Here is a 22,981-nt window from a genome sequence, read left to right as displayed (position 1 = left end):
GGCTGGTGGGGCACGCAGGGGGGTTGGCGGGGCAGGGGAGCAAAACCCCTGGAGAACCAGCCCCTCCAGGTGCCACCTATGGCTGAACCCCACAGGGACTGGCTGGGTGGGAGCATGAAGGTGCAGCACAGGGGGTGGGGGGTAGGTGTGCAATGTGGAGGGGGGGGCAGGGCAGTGCCAATGGCTCGCAACGCCAAGGAGGCAGGGCATGGGGGGAGGGCCCCTTGGTACCCCCCACCCCTAACCCGGGGCCCATCTTGGCCGCTGCGCAGGGAGGAGACCACTCCCATCATGCACCTGGCTAGCAGCACATTACTTCCCATGAGGGGGTCACGCCTGTGCCCCTTCACACCAGCTGATCCCTCCCCCACCCACCTGCCGGGGGCTGGGCCAGGGGTGCGTGAAGGCCGCTGGGTCTCCGGCACAGCACCAGATGGGGGGGGGGCACCTCAAGGGTGCCACTGAGAGCCGAGCCTGATGCCCCCCCATCACTGCATCTCTCCTGCAGCTGCTGCAGACCCCACCCCCCTGCTGCCGTGGTTGCCGGAGCGGGTGGGTGGGGGGTCCTGGTCCCAGCTGTCCTGGGGGATCAGAAGGGGGGGGTGACATGAAGGGGCTGGGAATGGGCTGGGGAAATGGCTTGAAACGGGGGGCATGGGGAGGGGGCTGCACATGGCTGGGGGGGTTGCACATTGCATAGGGACTTGGGGGGGAATTAGGTCAGCTTGGCCCATCTAGGCAATAGGGACAGTGGGGGGGGGGCTAAGAGGAAACTCCCCAGTTATCAGATCTGGGGGGTGAGGACCCCTACTCCCCAGCCCTGGGCAGGAGCGGAGGGGACACCAGCTGGGCAGCATCAGGCATCTGGATCCAGGTTGCCCCCCCGCCCCCCCGAGCCTTGGTCATCACCAGGACACCTGGGTCCCTTTCCCATCAGTTACCCTCCGTGCCCCCTGCGCTCCCGGGCGCTCCCCTAGTCCCAGCTCCCCCACCCCAGGGCCGGTCCCAGCACGCGCTCAGATGCCAAGGTGCTGGGCACATGGGGGAGGAGCCGTGGGGAGGGATCGGAAGATGGGGACGTTCCCAAAGCTGCTGCCTGGACCCCCAGTGAGAAACAAGCCCTGCCCCAAAGAGCGCGCAGCCTGAATGGGCAGGGAGTGGGAGGGGAAACTGAGGCACACCCCGGCGCTGCGAAGGTCAGGAACAGACCCCTGGCTCTCCCCACGAGCGGCCGCGCCCTTCAGAAAGCCAGGCACCGAGCCCAGGCATCCTGGCGCCCCTTGCGGATGCCGTACCGACTAGGCCTCGCTGCGGCCTGCTTGCAGGGCGTTGCCAAGGGGCACGGGGCCGGCCGTCCTGCTCCGCGGCTCAGCCTGGGTGAGCCACGCGCCCGAGGGGCTGGGCTACTGGCGGCGCCGGCGAAGAAGGGTCCGAGAAACGAGTGACGCGTAAAAAAAAAAAATCTGGAAAGGGAAGAAAAGAAAAAACCCCTCAGCGGAGGAGATCTCGGTCCGATAAGTGAACAAAGCGCGGGGCTGGAAATAGATCTGAGGCGGGCGCGTCGCGCCGGCCGTTACGGAGCCTTTCATGTGCCTATTTGTTTCTTTTCAAAGACAACAGCAAAGTGGGCGCTGGGTATTGACGGGCTGGGGTGGGGGGTGGGCCCGGCGCGGGGACACCGGCGTCTCTGTAGACGGCTCAGAGCTGAGGGGCGTCTGGCAAGGAGCGAGGTGGCGGGGGTTGGGAGCCAGGATTCCCGGGGTCTCTCCCAGCTCCGGGAGGGGAGTGAGGTCTAGTGGGTAGAGTGGGGCCACCAGGACGTCTGGGTTCTGTGCCTGGCTTGCTGGCTGCCCTGCCCAAACGGCCCCTGCTCTGCCCCCCCGGCCCTGCTGCTGGGGGGTGGGGGAGCTGCCTGGTGCCAGCAGCCCCCCCCAGCGGGGTTGGGTGTGTTTGCGTGCACTTCTGGGGGGGGCTAAACCCAGCAACGCCCCCCCTTCCCAGGCCCAGCTGTGTGGCATTTCTGAGAGCGCTGGCGCCATCTGGTGGCCGATGGAGGGGCTCCCCCTCCTGCGCAGCCAGGCTCCCCCTCCAGACCCCCAGCAAGGTCATGGGCAGGGCGGGGCACAGGGGTGTCTCCGGGGAGGGAGCCGGGGTCCGCAGGGCCCAGCACAAAGGGAGAGGGGATGAGCCGGTGCACTTCAGCACCCCCCACAATGCGGGGAGAGTACGGGGCGGGGGAACCGTGTGGGGCTGCAAGGACCTGGCGAGCCCAGCCCCCCGTCACTGCAGAGCCGGCCTGGCCGGGGGGTTGTGCTCGCCTGGGCTAGCCGCCTTGGTGGGTGCGATTTTCTCTTCGTAGTTCGGATGTGAGCCTCACGACTTTGCAGGAATACGGTGCGTGCCTCAGTTTCCCTGGGGGTGGCACCAATGCCTCGGCGGAGGGAGCCGCGGTGTGTTTTGCAAGGGCTGCCCAGGACGGCCCTTCAGAAAACCAGCTGAGTCTTGGCCAGGGAAGCGAGCTAAAGGCCGGAGAAGCAACGGGGCACCGGGGGGCAGGCGGCTGGAAGTGAGACAGTGTCTTGCTGGGGGACTTGATTGAAGACTTCTGGTTTCCGGGCTCGCTGAGTCCGTTGGCCAGTAGCCCTTCTGTGTGCAGGCTGGCTGAGGCCCGGCTGGTGCGGATGTAACACAAGAACAGCCAGACGGGGTCAGACACAAGGTCCATTCAGCCGAGGGTCCTGTCTGCCCACAGTGGCCAGAGCCAGATGCCGCAGAGGGAGTGAACCGAACAGGGAATCTTCAAGCAACCCCACTCCCATCACCCCTTCCCGGCCTCTGATAGAGGCTAGGGACACCATGCCTGCCCAGCCTGGCTCACAGCCATTGACGGACCTAACCTCCATGAATGTACCTAGTTACATAAGAACATAAGTTCAGTGGTTCCCAAACTTTTAGGCCTCACGCCCCCCCCAAAGTAGCAGCAAAACTTGTTGAACAAAAAAAAGAAAAAAAGGAACTGAGCGGGGCAGCAAAACTTGATGGGGGGGGGCCTTGCACCCCCCCGGAATTTCTTCATGCCCTCCCAGTTTGGGATCCCATGATCTAGTTCTTCCTTGAACCCTGTGAAAATCCTGGTCTGCAAAACATCCTCCGGCAAGGAGTTCCACAGGTCGACTGTGCACTGTGTGAAAAAGAAGTCTTTTGGTTTGCTTTAAATCTTCTCCCTATTCATTTCATTCGGTGACCCCCTAGTTCTTGTGTTACAGCAACAAATAACGTTTCCGTAGTCACTTTTTCCACACCAGTCATGATTTTATAGACCTCTAGCCTATCCCCTTAGTCTCCTCCCAGAGAACTCTCCACAAAAGAGCTCTCTCTCTCTCTCTCTCTCTCGAGTAGTTATAGCTAAATTAGTCCCCATCGTTTTGGACTTAGGGTGCAGGGCCTGCCGGCCCCCCCAGGAGCCCCGCTCGGGGGTACTGGCTGCAGGGAGCGCCCAGAGCTGACGGCTCTCAGGTCAGACCCAGGAAGGCGGAGCCTCCCCCAGACTCCTGCTTAGCTTTTTACAGAGTAGTTCCAACAAGCTCCCCCCCCCCCGCCCGCACCCAGGACAACCTCCTGCCCCTGCGGGCTGCACCGCAACATCCTGCGACTCCAAGGTGGGAGCTGGAGCTCTGGGGTCTTTTTTAAGTGGGAATTTTTTTGAGCTCTTTTGTATGATAGCGGCCCGTGCCTCAGTTTCCCCTGTGCGCTGCATAGATAACGGGGGGAGGGGGAATGAGGTCTGTGTGACAGTCGCCTGGGTGGGCTCAGACAGAGGCCACCCCGGGCAGGAAGGCAGCAGGTCTGAGCAGTTAGAGGAGGGCTGCTGGATGCAGACTAGCTCCGGGTTCTCCACTGCTCCGGAAGGACCAGGCGGTAACATCTCTGCTAACCCAGGATGCCCTGCGTGGTCCCCATTGCTGTCACAGCGCTGGCTGGGTCGCTCCGGAGACTCCCCCGGGCACTCAATCACCAGAGACTGGCTGTGGGGGGCTGCTGGGGAGGCATGGGGGGCTGACAGCTCTCAGGTTCACCCCCAGGAGACAGGGAAGCTGAGGGGCTCCCCCGAGTCAGCGTGACCCTCCGGGGCTGCAGGAGTCCCCCTTCTTCTCTCATCTTCCACAAGCTCAGGAATTGCTGCAAAAAGCAGCTAGACTCCCCCCGTCCCCTGCAACAGTGGGGATCCCCACGTGGTACTAATAACAGTGACACTAATGCCTGGTGGAGGGGAGCTAGGGAAACAGCCCCTTCGTTTGGAAATGCCACGCTGGCCGGGCAGCCCTTCCCAGTGTGGCAGGAACGTACCCACCAGCATGGGGAGAACGCGGCTTCAGATCAAAGACTCAGGCTGTGCCACGCTCTGCCCTGTTTCACCAGGGCCCCGTGCGAGGCACGAGGGGCACACACCGACTACTAGCCAGGAGCAGGGGTGGGAAGAGCCAGTGGGTGGGAAGGCACCAGCCTGGGAGAGGGACAGACATGCGCACGGCAGACCTGGTGCACTGGTGGGGATGGTGGGCGTGCCCATTCAGAGAGCAGGCGGCTGGCACAGAGGGCAGAGTTAAGGTGACCAGAATGGGCCAAGAGGGTTGACACATAACCCAGCCCCTCTCTCCTTGGCACTAATTTCTTCTGGCTCAGGAGCTTGGCCCTGGGATGGGGGTGCAGTGCTGATGCCCTCTGAGAGGAGCTGGATGGGGGGGGATACAGCTGCCTCCTTGCAGTAGTATCACGAGGGCAGGCTGGTGTCTCAGAGCCCAGCTGCACCTAGACTGAATTGAGGGGCAGAGGGTGTCCCTCACCCTAGTCTGGCACGGCCGGGCTCCAGCCTGAGGGCACGGGGGCGCTCCCTGTGTCTACAGCCCCCGGCACCCCGTGGCCCAGTCCCAGCCGGGCCCGCTGGGCCGCAATCCGGCCACGCCGGCGGCTCCCGGCTGCCCACCCCCCGAAGCAGCAAGAGCCGGGCCCCTCAGTTTTTAAAAATTTTATTTATAACAATCTCTGTGTTTAGTTGTAAAGTAATCCAGCAAAAGTTATGAAAAGGCGCCCCCGGGCCGGAGGGCCCGCCCACAGGCGGCTCGCCCGTCCCCACTAGAAAAGCTAGGTCACTGACGGTTTAAAAAAAGGCCGGTGGCAGCCCGGAGCGGAGGCGAAGCTGCCCGTGGGGAAGGCGGGCGGCCCTAGGCTAGCGCGGGGCCCGGCCCCCTCGGCCGCAGGGGCATGCACGAAGCATGGCAATAGGCACCAAGGGGCCGGGCCCTGGCAGGGAGACCCGGGACGCCCCAGCTCCAGCTGCCGGCCAGGGACGCAGCCCCCCCACTCTGGAGTCACCCCTGGGACTCAGTGTGTGTGTGGGGGGGGGACCTGGAGAATGCTCTGGGGAAGCTGATTGGCGGGATGGGAGAAGGGGCTAGAGGGAAGCTGATTGGCGGGATGGGAGAAGGGGCTGGAGGGAAGCTGATTGGCGGGATGGGAGAAGTGGGGAGGGAAGCTGATTGGCAGGATGGGAGAAGGGGCTGGAGGGAAGCTGATTGGCGGGATGGGAGAAGTGGGGAGGGAAGCTGATTGGCAGGATGGGAGAAGGGGCGGGAGGGAAGCTGATTGGTGGGATGGGAGAAGGGGCAGGAGGGAAGCTGATTGGCAGGATGGGAGCCAGGGTGGGAAGGAAACTGATTGGCAGATGGGAAAAGGGGCGGGAGAGAAGCTGATTGGCAGGATGGAAGAAGGGGGGAGGGAAGATGATTGGCGGGAGGGAACCTGATTGGTAGATTGGCAGAAGGAGCGGCATGGGAGAAGGGGCGGGAGGGAAGCTGATTGGTAAGAGGGAAGCTGATTGGCAGATGGGAGAAGGGGCGGGAGGGAAGCTGATTGGTGGGATGGGAGCCAGGGTGGGAAGGGTGGGAAGGAAACTGATTGGCAGATGGGAAAAGGGGCGGGAGAGAAGCTGATTGGCAGGATGGAAGAAGGGGGGAGGGAAGATGATTGGCGGGAGGGAACCTGATTGGTAGATTGGCAGAAGGAGCGGCATGGGAGAAGGGGCGGGAGGGAAGCTGATTGGTAAGAGGGAAGCTGATTGGCAGATGGGAGAAGGGGCGGGAGGGAAGCTGATTGGCAGATGGGAGAAGGGGCGGGAGGGAAGCTGATTGGCAGATGGGAGAAGGGGCGGGAGGGAAGCTGATTGGTGGGATGGGAGCGGGGCGGGAGGACGACCGCAGGTGAACACTGCCACACATGCTCCCCCCAGCCTGGGACCCGGCTCCCAGCCCCATGGAGCCCAGCTGGGCTTGGCTCCTCCCCTTTGGCCCCTCGCTCTCTGCTCCGGCGCCCCCTGCTGCAGCCCTCGCTGTGCCCGCTCGGCGATGCCGGCTCGTCCCGCGGGGGCGCCGGAGGAGGAAGCGGCCAGTAATACTGCTCACATATAAAAGTAATAATCCTTCATTTGTACATTTATACAGTGTCGGTCGCCCCGGCCCCCGGCTTGTCTCTATTGGCTTCTTTCCCAAAGCGACGGCGCTGCAGCCCTCTCCCCCCGGCCCTGCCCCCCGTGCCAGGGGGTCGCCCAACCCCCTGTGCCTGCCCCTATGCCAGAGGGTCAGCCAGGTCGTCGTCCGCGCCCCGCGCCAGCAGCTCCCGCTTCTCGTCCGTGCTGGCCAGCGAGTTCCGGCTGTTGTGGGCTCCCATGTAGAGGGTGGCGTAGACGGGGTTGGTGAAATTGGTGGGCTGGGGGGAGAGAGCCAGGGGTGAGGAAGGGAAACGGAGGCGACAGAGGGTCCCCGCAGCCTCTGCCCCACTCCCCAGCCTCGCCCCCTGCCGCAGGCTCCGTGCCCCGCCCTCACCTTGTCCGGGTCCAGGGCGAAGTCGGCGTCTAGCAGCTCCCCCACGTCGTCCTCCGGCTCCGCCTCGTACATCTTGTAGGTGGGGTTCCCGATCTCCACGTTCATGGCACCGTTCGACGTCATCCGCTGGTGCTGGAAGCCCTTGGCCCTGCGGAGCACAGGGGCAGGCAGGCGTGAGCGGGGGGAGGAGGGGCAGGATGCATTATGTGGGGCAAAGGGCTTCGGGAGGCCCATACTGCAGGGGCAGGGCCCCACAGCCAAGTGACCCTAAGACTAGATCTCTGCCCCTGCCCAGTGCCAGGCCCGTCCCCCACAACCACCCCCTGGCCCGGTAACCCCTCCCCCGCCCAGTGTCAGACCCATACCCGCCCCCCCCCGGGAACCCCTCCCCCGCCCAGTGTCAGACCCATACCCGCCCCCCCCGGGAACCCCTCCCCCGCCCAGTGTCAGGCCCATACCCATACCCCCCCCCCCGGGAACCCCTCCCCCGCCCAGTGTCAGGCCCATACCCCCCCCCGGGAACCCCTCCCCCGCCCAGTGTCAGGCCCATACCTACCCCCCCCCCCCCCCGGGAACCCCTCCCCCGCCCAGTGTCAGGCCCATACCTACCCCCCCGGTAACCCCTCCCCCGCCCAGTGTCAGGCCCATCCCCCCTGGTAACCCCTCCCCCGCCCAGTGTCAGGCCCATACCCGCCCCCCCCAGGTAACCCCTCCCCCGCCCAGTGTCAGGCCCATACCCGCCCCCCCGGTAACCCCTCCCCCGCCCAGTGTCAGGCCCATCCCCCCCCCCGTAACCCCTCCCCCGCCCAGTGTCAGGCCCATCGCCTCGCCCCCCCCCCCCAGTGCCAGGTCTGCCCTGCGACTCACCCTTTAACCCGGCGCTTGTACCACAGGACGGCCAGGCCCAGCAGCAGGAGAAGCAGGAGCAGCAGGATGGGGATGAGGATGGAGGCAGTTCCTGGGGGGGGCAGGGACAGGCAGCACGTCAGGGGCCCCCCGGGACTAGCCGAGGTGCCAGAGGGCTCAGCCCCTCCCCCGCCAAAAAGAACTTGGGAGTTTCTGGGTGGGGGGCAGTGGGACAAGGCTGCTCTCCCCTAACCCGCTCTCTGCCTCCCGCCCTCCCCACTCCCTTCTGGGGAGTCCCAGGGGCAGGGACCCCCCCATATACATACGGCTGCTCTGCTGCTCGCTGACAACAAAGTCCTCGCACCGCAGCCCCGTCAGGTCCGTCGTGCACCTGGGGGCGGGAGGCAGCGAGTGGGCGAGGGGCCGCGGGGCTCAGAGGGGTGCAGGGCCGAGGGGGGCACGAGGCTGAGGGGGGCACAGGACTGAGGGGGGCACGGGACTGAGGGGGGTGCAGGGCTCAGAGGAGTGTGGGGCTGAGGGGGCAGCAGGGGGCATGGGGCTGACGGGCGTGGGGATGAGGGGGTGCAGGGCTGAAGGGAGCAGAGCTGAGGGGGACACGGGGGCACAGGGCTGAAGGGGCATGGGGCTGCAAGTGTCAGAGGGATGTGGGGCTCAGAGGGGTGCAGGGCTGAGGGGGGTGGCTGCAAGGCTGAGGAGGGCATGGGGCTGAGGGGGGTGTAGGGCTCAGAGGGGCGCGAGGCTGCGGGGGGCTCTGCGGGGCCTTCTGTGCAGCTGCCTTTGCCGTGGGCACGTGTCTCCCCCCTACCCATCCCGGGGCCGCGTGCTGCTTACTGGCACTCTGGCATCTGTGTCTTGCTGTTAAGGGTGCAGGTACCGCCGTGCATGCAGTAGCCAGCGCAGGTCAGGCAGCTCGGGGCCACCTTGCCATCTAGGCAGCTGCAGGGCAGAGATGGGGGAGGGGTCAGGGCATGCCTCCCCACTCCTCCCTCTTTCCCCCCTCACACTGCCACGTCCCCCAGTACAAGGCAGAGATGGGGGAGGGTCATCACATGCCCCCGATCCTTCCTCCTGCCCCCAGCACAGCTGCAGCCAGCACGCCGGGTACCAGGGCCCAGAGCCAGCACCCCCAGGAGGACCGTGGTGTCCTAGTGCTGCCCCATCCCAAGGCCTCCTGGAGCAGGCTCAGTGTCGGGCAGCTGCCCCCGGCACGGCTGACACCTCCCCCGCAGGCGGCAGTGCCCGGGGCCCACAGACACCTACGTGCAGGTGACCTCGCCGCTCTGCTTGTTGAGGTGGCACTGGCCCTCCTGGCAGCGGGCGCACTTTCTGACCTGGCAGCGGGGGCCCTCGTACTGCGGTAGGCAGCGGCACTGCTTGGCACCGCCGGCCGCCGCCTGGCACACGCCCCCGTTCTCGCAGTAGTCGAAGCACTGGCCTGCGGGGAGAGGGGAGGGCGGAGTGGAGGGAGCAGCAGGGCCCGTGCCAGCATCCCCGCTCTGACCACTGGGCCCCACTGCCCTCCAGCTGTGGGGAAAGATCCCAGGAGTCCTGCCTCCGAACCTCACCCTGCTCTGACCACTGGGCCCCACTGCCCTCCAGCTCTGGGGAAAGAACCCAGGAGTCCTGCCTCCGAAGCTCACCCTGCTCTGACCACTGGGCCCCACTGCCCTCCAGCTCTGGGGAAAGAACCCAGGAGTCCTGCCTCCGAAGCTCACCCTGCTCTGACCACTGGGCCCCACTGCCCCCCAGCTCTGGGAGAGAACCCAGGAGTCCAGGCTCCAAACCTCCCCTGCTCTACCCACTGGGCCCCACTGCCCCCCAACCCTGGGAGAGAACCCAGGCGTCCTGGATCCAACCGCCCCGTGCTCTGCCCACTGGACCCCACTGCCCCCCAGCTCTGGGGAGAGCAGCCCTGGCCCAGCCCCACTCACGGTACTGGCAGCGGTCGCCGAGGAAGCCGGCCGGGCAGCGGCAGTTGGGCTGGTTGCCCAGGTTGACGGTGCAGCTGCCATTGTTCAGGCAGTACTGGGCGCACACCCTCTGCTGGCACTGCGGGCCCGTGAAGCCGGTGGGGCAGCGGCACGTTGGCATCCCTGGCAGGGTGCAGGCGTCACATGGACCAGCCCAGCCCTGATCCCCCACCCCCCGCAGCCCCTAGTCACATGGACCGGCCCAGCCGTGATCCCCCACCCCCCGCAGCCCCTAGTCACACGGACCAGCCCAGCCCTGATCCCCCACCCCTCGCAGCCCCTAGTCACATGGACCGGCCCAGCCCTGATCCCCCACCCCTCGCAGCCCCTAGTCACATGGACCGGCCCAGCCCTGATCCCCCACCCCCCGCAGCCCCTAGTCACATGGACCAGCCCAGCCCCGATCCCCCCATCACATGGACTGGCCCAGCCCTGAACCCCCCCCACCTCGCAGCCCCTAGTCACATGGACCGGCCCAGCCCTGAACCCCCCCCCCTGCAGCCCCTAGTCACATGGACCAGCCCAGCCCCGATCCCCCCATCACATGGACCGGCCCAGCCCCGATCCCCCCCCCCCCCGCAGCCCCTAGTCACATGGACCGGCCCAGCTCTGATCCCCCATCTCCTGCAGCTCCTAGTCACATGGACCTGCCCAGCCCCAAATCCACAACCCCCAGTCACATGCACAGGCCCCGAACCCTCCTGCACCCGCAGTCCCCAGCCACATGGACCGGCCCAGCCCCGATCCCCCCATCACATGGACCGGCCCAGCTCTGAACCCCCCATGCACCCACACCCCACTCACATGGAGCGGCCCAGCTCTGAACCCCCCATGCACCCACACCCCACTCACATGGAGCGGCCCAGCTCTGAACCCCCCATGCACCCACACCCCACTCACATGGAGCGGCCCAGCTCTGAACCCCCCATGCACCCACACCCCACTCACATGGAGCGGCCCAGCTCTGAACCCCCCATGCACCCACACCCCACTCACATGGAGCGGCCCAGCTCTGAACCCCCCATGCACCCACACCCCACTCACATGGAGCGGCCCAGCTCTGAACCCCCCATGCACCCACACCCCACTCACATGGAGCGGCCCAGCTCTGAACCCCCCATGCACCCACACCCCACTCCCATGGACCGGCCCAGCTCTGAACCCCCCATGCACCCACACCCCACTCACATGGACCGGCCCAGCCCTGAACCCCCCATGCACCCACACCCCACTCACATGGACCGGCCCAGCTCTGAACCCCCCATGCACCCACACCCCACTCACATGGACCGGCCCAGCCCTGAACCCCCCATGCACCCACACCCCACTCACATGGACCGGCCCAGCTCTGAACCCCCCATGCACCCACACCCCACTCCCATGGAGCGGCCCAGCCCTGAACCCCCCATGCACCCACACCCCACTCACATGGACCGGCCCAGCCCTGAACCCCCCATGCACCCACACCCCACTCCCATGGAGCGGCCCAGCCCTGAACCCCCCATGCACCCACACCCCACTCACATGGAGCGGCCCAGCCCTGAACCCCCCATGCACCCACACCCCACTCACATGGACCGGCCCAGCCCTGAACCCCCCATGCACCCACACCCCACTCCCATGGAGCGGCCCAGCCCTGAACCCCCCATGCACCCACACCCCACTCACATGGAGCGGCCCAGCTCTGAACCCCCCATGCACCCACACCCCACTCACATGGACCGGCCCAGCTCTGAACCCCCCATGCACCCACACCCCACTCCCATGGAGCGGCCCAGCCCTGAACCCCCCATGCACCCACACCCCACTCACATGGAGCGGCCCAGCTCTGAACCCCCCATGCACCCACACCCCACTCACATGGACCGGCCCAGCCCTGAACCCCCCATGCACCCACACCCCACTCACATGGAGCGGCTTAGCCCTGATCTGAGCCACGGGGGTCAGAGCCTGGCACCCTCCCCCATTGCCCCCCGGCATTCCCCCACGGCTCCTGCTACCCCGGTGCCCCCGTCCTGGCCCCCCGCGGGCAGAGCCCTCACCGGAGGGGGAGGCGGCGCAGGTGCCCCCGTTCTGGCAGTAATCCCAGCACTGGTCCAGCTGGCACTTGTCGCCGTTGTAGCGCGGCTGGCAGCGGCACTTGGCCTGCTTGCGGGCGTTCAGGAAGCAGCTGCCCCCGTTGAGGCAGACGAGGTCACAGGTGTCGCCGGTGGGCACTGGGGAGGGCAGGAGACCTGTGAGCGGGGCAGGCACGGCGCCAGCGGGCGGCACACGGCTCTGCGGGCCCCCCGGTACCCAGCCTGGGCCTTACCCCTCACGGCGCCAGCGGGCGGCACACGGCTCTGCGGGGTCTGTCAGGAAGGGGGGAGTTTTGGGGGGTCATGGGGGGGCTGCAGGGGGGCACTCAGCGCCTGGGATGTTACTGGTTTAAGGGGCAAGGGGGGGGGAGTTTGTTGGTGCAGAGAACAGCCCAGACCTAGGCTCAGGGACTGGTGCCCTGGGGCCTGGCCGACCGGCTCAGGAGCAGGGCCGGGTCTGGCCAGACACTGGGCTGCAGGGGGGAGACCTCGGTGCCCTGCCCAGCTGGCCCCAGCCAGGAGAGAACAATGGACAGAGGAGGGGGGAGGGGAGAAGAGGGGCCCAGTTGACCCTGTTATCTGCAGAGAGACAATGGCCGGGGTGGGGCTGTTGCGGGAGGGGGGGGTAGTGGAGGCTCTGCTGGAAGATGGGGGGGGCTTCTGAGCTGGACAGGGAGCAGAGCAGGCCCACGGGCCGCAGGGGAGACTGACGCGTGGGCTGGGGGGACCAGGCCGACAGGCAGGAGGGATCCGTTGCTGTTCAAAGCTCCACAGACCCTGCTCTGCCTGGTGGCCGGGAGAGGCTCTGGGCTGGGGAGCAGAGCTGCCCTGTTCCCTCTGGAAGGGGACCCCCAGGGGCTCACGGCGCAGGCAGGCGGCTGGAGGCCCTGAGAGGCGCCGTCCAGAGGTGGAGAGCAGCCCCCCAGGTGAGAGGGGTCCCCCAAGAGAGGGTCGCCGCACTGGGGTGACCCCCCGAGGTGGCTGTCTCACTGCCGCTGGACTGGGGGGGGCTCCCCGACAAGGGGCTGCCGCACTGGAGGGGGGGGTCCTGCCTGGGGACTGACAGGCCAAGTGAGCACCCCCTGAGAGTCGTGACCGGGTCCCCCTATGCCCACCCAGGGCCGTAACCCTCACAGCGCCAGCGGGGATGGGAACGTGGTGACAACAGCCGTCCGTCCTCCAGCACCTGCTTGGGTAGCCTTGCCTGTTGGAGGGGGCGTGGCCTGCCGGAGAGGGCGTGGCCTGCCGAAGGGGGCGTGGCCTTGCTGTAGCTTCTCCACCTACCGGCGGGCGAGACGGTGGGCGAGACGATCACCACGCACGTGCCGTTGTCCAGCCGCCTCCCGTTGGGGCAGGTGCAGACGGGGCCGCTGGGGCTGAGCAGGCAGAGCCACTCGCATTTCTTCCTGTCGCAGGGGTTGGTCACTAACAGAGGAAGGAGGGGGGCTGGGTTTAAAGCAGCACGGGGGGTGGGGAGACATGGCTGGGGACCGCCACCCCTGGAGTTGGGGCAACCCCCTCCCTATCCCCAGGCTGCCCCGAGGGACAGAGTGGGGGCAGCCCGGCCTCCTGCCCTCGCTCAGCCGCCCATCTGTGGCACTGGATCAGAGCAGCGAGCCCGCATGACGTCGTGTCCCCATCTCGGACAGGACGGGCAGACCCCGTGGCTTTAGGGCTAGGCCAAAGGGGCGGCCAGAGCCGCTGCCCTAGAGGCAGAGCAGCCCGGGGGGGTGGGGCCGGCCCCAGGGCTCACCGTCCGGCTGCTTGTACTGGTGGTAGAGCACCACGTCGGTGGCGTGGTTCAGCCCGGACGTCAGGTTGGTGACGGGCCCGTGCCCGAACTTGTGGATCTTGAAGATGCGGTTGTTGATGTAGGTGACGCCGTAGATGTAATCCTCAAAGATGTCGATGTTGAAGGGATGGCTCAGCCCTGGGCAGGGGGGACAAGGAGTCAGAGGCCTAGCCCCGCAGGACGACAGGCCCCTCTACCCCGGTATCAGGCCTCCTGCTGGAACCAGGAGGGACACGCAGGCCGCAGCCAACTGGCTAAGGGAAGGGGGCGCTCCCACAGCTGCTCACTGGTGCCCCCTTGTGGGCAGGGAGAGAACAGCGCTGCGCTCTGGGGCAGTGTGTACGGCAGGCCGGGGAGCTAGGGGCTGCCCGCCCTAGACCTGCCCTGCCCGGGGTCTGCAGCAGCCTCTCACCCTTCTTGTTGTCGATCGCCACGACGGGGTCGGTGCCGTTCAGGCGGATGCTGCCGATGACGGAGAGCTTGGCGTCGGCCCAGTACAGCCGCTCGTTGTGGTAGTCGACGGCCAGGCCTGCGGGCAGATGCGTGCTGAGCTCACCAGGCTGCGGCTGTGCTCAGGCCTCCCACACCCCGGCCAGGCGGCTCCCACGCCAGCAGACCCCCCCTGGCACCGTCTCTCCAGATCCCCAAGCGCTTCCAGGGGGCGTTGGTTACCCATGAGGGAAACCGAGTCACGAGCGACCTGCCTGAGGACAGCGGCAGAGCAGGAAGAGAAGCCAGGAGTCCTGGCCAGGTGCCCTCCCTGGGCGGCAGGGCGTTCTGCTCGGCCCCCCGTGCTGGGCTGCCCCGCGCCCGGCCCCACTCACCCGTCGGCCACTGGATGTTGTCCTGCACCAGCGTCTCCCTCAGGGTCCCGTCCATCGCGGCCGTCTCGATCTTGGGGTGGTTGCCCCAGTCGGACCAGTACATGGTCCTGCGAAGCGAGGAAAGGCCGTGGGGAGTGGGTCCGGGGGGAGGGCTGGAGTGGCACGGCCCCTGGGGCACAGGCCGCTGGGGGGGGGGGTGCACTGTGCCCAGAGCCTGGGCCCACACACCTGCCGACCTCAATGGCCTGTTAATGCTGCAGACCCATAGAGCTGGGAGCCCGACAGGGGTTAGCTGTGCCAGCCCCGAGGGGGGGCCTTGGCACCTCCCCATGGCCGTTAAACCATCGCCCCAGGTGCCAGGGCCATGGGCACTCAGACTCTGCAGGGATACCCTGCCCACACAAACAGCCAGACACCGCCTGGGGCAGGACGGCTATGGGGGGCACATGCTGGGGGGCTGGATAGGAGACCAATGTGCGGGCGCCAAGTGGAGGGAAAGGGGTGGGAGAGGGGAGCTGGGTACAAGACTGGGGGTGACAAATGCGGGGGGACCCCTGCCCTGGGACAGGGCAGAACATGGGGGGGGGGTTACAGGGCAGGACACAGGTGGGATGCCGGATATGGGGGGTGATGGGCAGGGCACCAGAGGGAGTAGGGGGAGCGGGGGTGCCAGATACAGGGGATGATGGCAGGGCACAGGTGCCAGATATGGGGGTGATGGGGCAGGACATGGGGGGGGGGGGGGGGCGGGCATGGGTGCCGGAGACAGGGCGTGACAGTGCAGGACAGGATGTGGTGCAGATGCCGGATATGGCGGTGATGGGGCAGAACATGAGGGGCGCGGGTGGCTGATACGGAGGGGTGATGGGCAGGACACGGAGGGCGTGGGGGGCTGATACAGGAGTGACGTGGCAGGATACGAGGGGCGCGGGTGCCGGAGACAGGGGGTGACGGTGCAGGACGGTGCAGGGGGCCGTATACGGGGGTGACGGGCAGGACACGGGGGGCACGGGGGACTCATACGGGGGTGACGGGCAAGGCACGGGGGGCTGATACGGGGGTGATGGGCAGGACACGGGGTGTGGGGGGGCAGATACGGGGGTGATGGGCAGGACACGGGGCCATGGGGGGCAGATACGGGGGTGATGGGCAGGACACGGGGGACTCATATGGGGGTGACGGGCAGGACACGGGGGCATGGGGGGCAGATACGGGGGTGATGGGCAGGGTGCGGGGGGCTGACACGGAGGTGACGGGCAGGACACGGGGGTATGGAGGGCAGATACGGGGGTGATGGGCAGGACACGGGGGACTCATATGGGGGTGACGGGCAGGGCACGGGGGGCTGACACGGGGGTGACGGGCAAGGCACGGGGGGCAGATACGGGGGTGACAGGCAGGACACGGGGCCATAGGGGGCAGATACGGGGGTGACGGGCAGGGTGCGGGGGGCTGACACGGACGTGACGGGCAGGACACGGGGGGCACGGGGGACTCATACGGGGCTGATGAGCAGGGTGCGGGGGGCTGACACGGAGGTGACGGGCAGGACCGAGACGGGGCTCGTACCCACGCAGCGGGTCGACCACGATGGCGTGTGGCTCGTCGATCATGCCCGAGATCAGCGTCTTGCGGTTCTCGCCCTTCATCTGCGCCACCTCGATGACGTCGCGCCCGGAGTCCGTCCAGTAGATGTTCCCGGCCACCCAGTCCACGGCGATGCCCCGTGGCATCTTCAGCCCCGAGATCTGGAAGGCAGCAGGAGGCGGGATCAGCGCCCGGGCCCGGCTCCCCGGCCCTGCCCCCCGGCCCGGCCGCCCGCTCACATTGAGGTGGGTGACGCCGCCGTCCAGCTGCCGGCGGTTGCGGTTGGCGGCGGTGGAGGCGGCGGAGGAGGCGGGCAGCTCGCGGTAGGAGATGCGGCCCGTGTGCCAGTTGGTCCAGTAGATGGTGTTACCCTTGACGTGGACGTCCATGGCGTCGATGCGGACGCTCTCGTCGCCCTGGAAGGCCGGCTCGTAGGCCGAGTTGGGGTTGAAGGGGTACATGCTGCGGATCTTGTTGTCGTCGGCGATGTACAGGATCTGCTGCTCCGAGCCTGCGGGGCGGGGAGACCGGTCGGCTGGCACCCCAGCTGGGCACAGTGTGGTCGGGGCGCTGCCAGGAGGGTCTGGCCTGGCGTGGGCAGTGGGACCGAGCTGCGGCTCCGGTTCGGCCCGTGGGGAGCCCAGTGGCCTCCCACCATGGGGCACACGCCATGCGGGGCAGAAGCAGAGGGCGCCGGGTCAGGAGGGGTCCGCACGGCTGGGGAGAGGGGAGCCGGGGTCCCCGGGAGAGGCCCCCGCGGCCGCTCGCCCGCCCACGCGGCCCCCTCGGTACCTTCTGCTTTGCAGGTGTGATGGGTTTTCATGAAGTTCCGGGCGCAGCTGCAGACGTGGGAACCCTTGGTGTTGTTGCAGAGCTGGGAGCAAGTCCCGAAGGTCAAGCACTCGTTGATGTCTGGGTGGGGAGTGGAGGTCAGAGGCCGGGGGAGCTGCGACGGGCCCGGCCGTACAGCCCTCACCCCACCCCTGCTAAAGGACCAGCCCTGGCCGAGCAGTTGAGCTGTCGTGCCCTGCTGGTCTCCCTGGCGCTACCCGGGGCTTTCTCGGTGCCAGGGATCCTGCCTCTGCACCTGGGCCATGCCCCCAGCGGCTCAGCGGCGCAGCTGCCCCAAGGGGGGGATCTGGGCTCTGCAGAGGGCTCTGGGCAGGGGGCCGTATAACACATCGGAGGGCTCTGTGCGGTGCCCGTCAGCTGCTCCCCGCTGGGGGCTGGCACAGCGTATGTCTCCGAGGCAGCGCGGTCCAAGGGGCAGAGTCCTTGACTGGGACTCGGGAGGGCGGGATCCAATTCCTGGCACCCACCCTCTGGGAACCAGGCCCCTGTTCCTGAGTCCCTGGGCAGCCCAGGAAATCGTGGCTTTGTCTCCTTCCGGAGGACGTCCCCGGCAGCCTGTTACCCCCCGGCCCCCCCCTTGGCTGCTGACCCCCAGCAAGCAGACTCCGGGCCGGGCTCTGTCCCTGGCTGCGGTACCTTGACAGGTGTTTTTGTCGGGTGCTTTCTGGAAGCCGCTGCGGCAGGTGCAGTACACGGCCGTCTGGGACTGCACGCACTTGGCCTCGTCCCCGCACATGGTCACGTTGGTGTGGCAGCCGTACATCTTGGAGTCTGCAAGGGGGCAGAGCAGCCCGTCAGGGAGCGACCACCCGCTCTGAGGCCCGGGAGCCTGCACACCCACCGTGGGCAACGGTGGAACCGCAAGAGGAGAGCAGATTTCAGGCCTCCCCAGAACACGGTCCCAGCCCTGACAGAGAAAACTTTGGAGAGACAAAACTGCTAGGACAAACCTGACCCCCTGCTAGCCCAGTCCTGGGCTCCCCAAATGCAGCTCTGCCGGTGCCCCCCCCGACTCCAACCTGTTCCCCACTTCTCCAGGCCGGCCCTCTGTGATGGTCAGTGCTACAACGGCCGCCACGTTTACAAGATCGATCATTTTGGTACAAAATTTGCCTTGGTAGAGATCATTTGAAAACTCATAATCTGCTGAACATTATTGTCCCGGTACACTCCAAGCACCAATACCGTCTGAAATTACGCAGTTCTATTCTGGTCGGTTATTGTAACCCATTCCAAGGTTCAGACAAGCAGGTGCAAAGGCACCCCAGCGCCCCAGCCAAGGGTTAAGAGCTATCAGCGTTCGTCAGTGGATGCAAGAAATGAACACTGCCTCCCAGAGAAGGTCCAACTGTACGGTTGTATCTGCACCAGCATGTTTGGGTGAGCGCGGGTGGGAAACCCCGCCAGGGATAACAAGGCTAATACAGAGCTCGGCCTCCTTCCTCGATAAGCAAGTTTCTGAGGCCCAGGCTGCGACAGGGCAGGAGGGTGCTGCTCTGTGTGACTTCGAGGAGGGTTGCTCGTCGGGCTGGCTACTCCGTAGCCAAGAGCCCACTGGAGGCCGTGTGCGAACAGAACTCGGCAAGGCGGCTGGTCATCAGCAGCGCAGCCTCATGGGCAGCCCAGCCCAGCGCCCCCGGGGAAGGTCGCGCCCCCCGCCCGCCCACTCACCGCCCTGGGAACACTGCTCCTCGTCCGACCCGTCCCCGCAGTCGTCGAAGAAGTTGCAACGCAGCAGGGAGTTGATGCACTTCTTGTTCTTGCAGAGGAATTCGTTCTTCTCGTGGCTGCAGCTCGGGGGCCTGGCGGTGGGCGATTCTGGGGGAGGCCGGCAGGGCGGAGGGGTGAGACCAGAGCGGGGGGCACAGCGACACCCCCCAGCTCTCCCTCGCCCCGCAGACGGAGACCCACGCCCAGGGAAGGGGATCCGAGCAGGGGCCCCCGAGCCAGGACGCGGGGGTCTTACCCAGTGGGGGGAGTGGGGTCTAGTGGGAGAGACAGGGGGTTGGGGGGCAGGGCTCCGGGGGTCGCTGGCGGTTAGAGCAGAGGGCTGGGAGCTTGGCTCGAGGGAGGACTTGGCTAGGGCGGGGACCTGCCTCTGCCCACCCCGGCAGCGCCCCCCTCCCCCGCCCGGGGCGCCGGGTCCTCACCGCAGTCCCGCTCGTCCGTGCCGTCCCCGCAGTTGTCGATGCCGTCGCACTGGCGCCCGAGCCAGAGGCACACGCGGTCGTTCTTGCAACGGAAAGGCCGGCCGGGCGGGCACTGGAACCGCACTGCGCCGGCGGCAGGCAAGCGGAGACGTGAACGGAGAGGCCCTCCCTCAGCCCCCCCCGTCCCCTCCCCCTCCCTCAGCCCCCCCGTCCCCTCCCCCTCCCCCAGCATTCCCCCGCCCCTTCCTAGGCACTAGGCTCCGCCCCCTCCAGACTGTGCCCCTCTCGGGCGGGCCCCCGAAACCTCGGCTCCCTCAAGCTCAGCCCCCCCCCCGTTGAAATTCTGCCCCTTCCCCGGCTCGTCGGCTGGCCCCTTGGGGCTCTGGGAACGGCCACGAGCCCCGGGGTTCAGCCCATGGAGCCTGCCCCGCTGCAGCCCAGGTGTTACTGCCTCCCCGCCCGGGCCTGAGCCAAACAGCGCAGCCCGCCGGAGGGAACCTGCTGTCAGCGGAGGAGTCTGGGCCCCCGGGGGGGGCAACATGTGATCCACGCCTCGTGTGGCAGGGGAAGGCAAAAGGCTCCAGCCCCTGACTCAATTTGCTCCCCCCCCCGAACTGGGGTCATTCCTGGCTCCCCCTCCCCCCCCCCCCCCCGCCAATCAGACCAGGGCTCAAATTCCCATCTGGGCCCAGGCGGGACACTGGGCGGGGGGGTTCTCCGCGGGGGGGGCCACTCACAGCACTCCTCGGGGTTCTCGTCCGAGTTGTCCCCGCAGTCGTCCTCGCCGTCGCACTTCCAGGCCAGCGGCTTGCACAGCGTGTTGTTGCACTGGAAGTCGTCCAGCGGGCAGGTGCGCACTGCGGGGAGGGGGCGAGTCAGGGCTGGCGCTTGTGGGCAGGGGGCAGCGCTCCAGGCAGGCACCCAAAGCCCCCTGATCTGCACACCGGAAGGGAGCTCTGGAAACCGATCCCAGGCCAGGATCAGCGCCCGCCCCCCGGCCAGCCACAGCAAAGCTGGCCCTGACGTCACCCCCAGAGGGCACAGCGAGGGGGAACCCAGCTGCAGGAGCTAACCGCTCAGCATCCCTGCCTTTTATGTATTGGCAGCCATGACCCTGCAATTTAAGAGCCCCACTGCATGGGCAGGCTGGGTGCGGGGCCACCCCTCAGTAGGCTCCAGGGTGAACGGGGGCCCTTGGCAGTGCCGCGGTTACCGCCGGTGCCGCAGTTCTCCTCATCGCTGCCGTCCATGCAGTCGGCGTCGGCGTCACAGCGCCAGCGCATGGGGACGCAGTGCCCGTTCTTGCACTGGAACTGGTCGAAGTCGCAGCGCAGCGAGCAGTCCTTCTGCAGGGGGAGCGAGAGGGCGGGTGAGCCCGGCAGGCAAGGGGGGGCCCGAGCCCGCTTGCCCAGGCCGCCGGCTTAGCCCTCGCCCAGCCCCCCCCAGCGGCGCGTACCTCGTCGGAGCCGTCGGCGCAGTCGTGGTCCCCGTCGCACTTCCAGCGGCCGGCGATGCAGCGCCCGTTGGCGCAGGAGAACTCGCTCTCCGAGCAGGGCCGGGGTGCTGCAGGCAGACGGGAGAGGGGGGGGGCGCCCAGTGAGCGGCGCGAGCTTCCTGGCTCACTGGGAGGGTGGGAGCCGGCTCGGAAGCACATTCAGGGTGCCGGGGAGGGGGAGCACGCGGAGCTGGGTAAACGGCCAGAGGTGCATGGCTCACGTCGACTACAAATGCCCCCCCCAGCCTCCCTACCGGGACCAGGAGGGGGGGGAAGGAGGGACAGTCGCTCGTCGAGCTGCCCCATCTGGCTGCAGTCCCCCCCCATGGAAAGAGGGGGCCCTGGTGTGGGAGGGACCCACATGGAGCAGGAGGGCGACGGGCGCTGGCTGGGCGCGTCTGCGCCCCCTGGTGGCAGCGAGACCGGCTCGCCTTTCACCTGCACCTCGGACACCTGACTGCAGGCGGCTGGCTCCCCCAGCAGAACTCGGCTGGGCCGGCAGGTGTGAACGTGGCAGCCACCCCTGCCCGGAAAGGGGAGCTGCCCCTCCCCTCCCCCCAAGCCCAGGGACCTGCCGGACTCTCTCGCCCCATCTCCTGCTCCACCCGGGGCAGGTCATGCGCCACGTCCCCTCGGGAGGCGTCCAGACGGGGCCCAAGGCTGGGTCGATTGGCAGGAGCAGATGGGGTTGGGGGGCAGAACTTGGAGCTACATATGAGCCATGCACGGAGGAGCTGAGCGTCAGCCCTTTCTGCCTGCGCCTCGGGTCTGGGAGAGGCGGCCGATTGCCTGGGTTGGCCTCTCCTCCGCCCCCCCCCCCTCCCCGTGCTCCGGGGCGGCTGTTGGTTTCCTGAATGCTGGAAATGGAACGGAGACGGTTGCGGCAGGAACCTACCTCTGAGCACCCCGAAACGACAGTGTGAAAATGGAGAAAAACGGAAGATGAGGTGAAATGGCACAAACTCAACCACACGATGTGAGCGCGACAAAAAGGAAACCAAAGATGTGCGCCCTGCGGATTGGAAGGGGGGCGGCGGGGCCGGGCCCGAGGTGTGCGCCGCGCCGGGGGCCCCTTGGTGCAGGGGGCGAGGCCTCGTCTCGACGCCCGTTGGCACGGGAACCGTGAAATGGGGTTGGTTCGGCGGGCCACGCGGCTTCTACTGAACCACAAGCCACGGGGCTCCTCCTCCGCACGCCAGCCACGCGGGGCATCTGCACGGGCACTGGGTGGCTCCCAGCTCGGCCCCGGGCCCCCCGTGCCGGCTACAGACAGACCTTCCCTGATTTCGTGCCGAGTGGTGCCACCTTGCCACACAGACCCTCTCCCGCCGCGCTCGGGTTGGGGGCGGATGTAAGAGCTGCCTCCCCTCCGAAGTGGGCACAGCTCAGGGTGGGCATCACCCCCCTCCGCTTCCCTCCCCCAACAAACCGCGCCTGGCCGCCGCGCCGGGGAGCCGAGACGCCTGGAGACACGTTCCCAGGGCAGCCCCCTGCAGCTGGCAGGGAAACAGACCGGTGAGCGTGCCTTGCCTCTGCCCCAGCACAGCCCCTCCGGCCCTGGTCTTGCTCCCCCCGCAGCCACCCGCCGGCCCCTTCCCGCCCCGCCCGGCGGCACGTACTGCAGCTCTCCTCGTCCGAGTTGTCGCCGCAGTCGTTGTCGTAGTCGCACTGCCAGCGGCCCGGCACGCAGCGGTTGTTCTTGCAGCGGAACTGGTACGGCTCGCAGGTGCGCTCGTCTGCCAGGGAAAGCGCGGCCGGGGGGAAGGTCAGGGACAGGGGGTGCGAAGTGGGGAAAAAGACCAACGTCGATTTCACCTGACCACCCCCGGGACGGTGGGAGGGCCGAGTGCTGATTCCCGGCCCATGGGGCGTTGTGGGACGCGCCCGGGGCAGATCTAGCCCCCCTCAAAGCCCCCCACCCCCTGACGTGCAGACCCCATCCCCTGGAATAGAACTGGGCAGGCTCCCAGCCAGCCTGGCCCTGCCAACCACGCCGCCAGCTCACCGCACTCCTCCTTGGGCTCGTCCGAGCCATCGCCGCAGTCGTCCTCCCCGTCGCACTTCCAGCGAGCCGGGATGCAGCGGCCCGAGTCCTTGCACCGGAACTCGTCCACGCCGCACGTCATCTGAGCTGGGGGCAGGAGAAGAGCCAGAGAGGGGTTAGCGTCGGCCCCTCCTTCCCCCCAGCGCATCCCGGACGGGGGGTCCTCGGCCCACGTCCCAGCGGGCCCACCCAGCCGCCGGCCCTGCCAACCCCTTCGCCGCGGGGGGGGCGGCTCCTTACTGCAGTTGGCGGGCTCGTCCGATCCGTCCACGCAGTCGTTGTCCCGGTCGCACACCCAGACGCGGGGGATGCAGCGCTTGGTGACGGCGCACTGGAACTGGTTGGGGGCACAGGTCACCTCCGCTGTGCAGGGCGACAAGGGAAACGGGGAAAGTCGGGGGGGGGGGAGCCCGGCAGCAGAAACCCGGCGGGAGGGGTCGACGG

General features: G+C 67.4%; 1 protein-coding gene across 4 annotated transcripts in view; it reads right to left on the bottom strand.

Moving 5' to 3' along the window:
• Window positions 1-6,009: 6,009 nt before the first annotated feature.
• The window catches only part of LRP1 (LDL receptor related protein 1), a 171,684-nt gene continuing 154,712 nt past the window's right edge, over window positions 6,010-22,981 (bottom strand). For all 4 annotated transcript variants that reach the window (XM_089774574.1, XM_089774576.1, XM_089774577.1 and 1 more), the window contains 24 exons: window positions 22,778-22,900; window positions 22,499-22,624; window positions 22,113-22,229; window positions 20,455-20,561; window positions 20,212-20,344; window positions 19,736-19,855; window positions 18,999-19,121; window positions 18,520-18,666; window positions 17,485-17,619; window positions 16,789-16,908; window positions 16,236-16,507; window positions 15,979-16,157; window positions 14,410-14,516; window positions 13,998-14,114; window positions 13,547-13,723; window positions 13,078-13,218; window positions 11,758-11,931; window positions 9,677-9,838; window positions 9,006-9,180; window positions 8,577-8,681; window positions 8,051-8,115; window positions 7,746-7,836; window positions 6,879-7,026; window positions 6,010-6,762 (listed from right to left, as the gene is read on the bottom strand). In XM_089774574.1, coding sequence (XP_089630700.1) covers window positions 6,622-6,762; window positions 6,879-7,026; window positions 7,746-7,836; window positions 8,051-8,115; window positions 8,577-8,681; window positions 9,006-9,180; window positions 9,677-9,838; window positions 11,758-11,931; window positions 13,078-13,218; window positions 13,547-13,723; window positions 13,998-14,114; window positions 14,410-14,516; window positions 15,979-16,157; window positions 16,236-16,507; window positions 16,789-16,908; window positions 17,485-17,619; window positions 18,520-18,666; window positions 18,999-19,121; window positions 19,736-19,855; window positions 20,212-20,344; window positions 20,455-20,561; window positions 22,113-22,229; window positions 22,499-22,624; window positions 22,778-22,900 — 3,305 coding nt within the window. In that variant the 3' untranslated portion in view covers window positions 6,010-6,621. The remainder of the gene's footprint in view (window positions 6,763-6,878; window positions 7,027-7,745; window positions 7,837-8,050; window positions 8,116-8,576; window positions 8,682-9,005; window positions 9,181-9,676; window positions 9,839-11,757; window positions 11,932-13,077; window positions 13,219-13,546; window positions 13,724-13,997; window positions 14,115-14,409; window positions 14,517-15,978; window positions 16,158-16,235; window positions 16,508-16,788; window positions 16,909-17,484; window positions 17,620-18,519; window positions 18,667-18,998; window positions 19,122-19,735; window positions 19,856-20,211; window positions 20,345-20,454; window positions 20,562-22,112; window positions 22,230-22,498; window positions 22,625-22,777; window positions 22,901-22,981) is intronic.

Source organism: Pelodiscus sinensis, chromosome 31, assembly GCF_052426305.1.
Source record: "Pelodiscus sinensis isolate ZL-2025 chromosome 31, ASM5242630v1, whole genome shotgun sequence".
Classification (NCBI taxonomy): domain Eukaryota; kingdom Metazoa; phylum Chordata; order Testudines; family Trionychidae; genus Pelodiscus; species Pelodiscus sinensis.
This window is presented reverse-complemented; position numbering and strand designations above follow the sequence as displayed.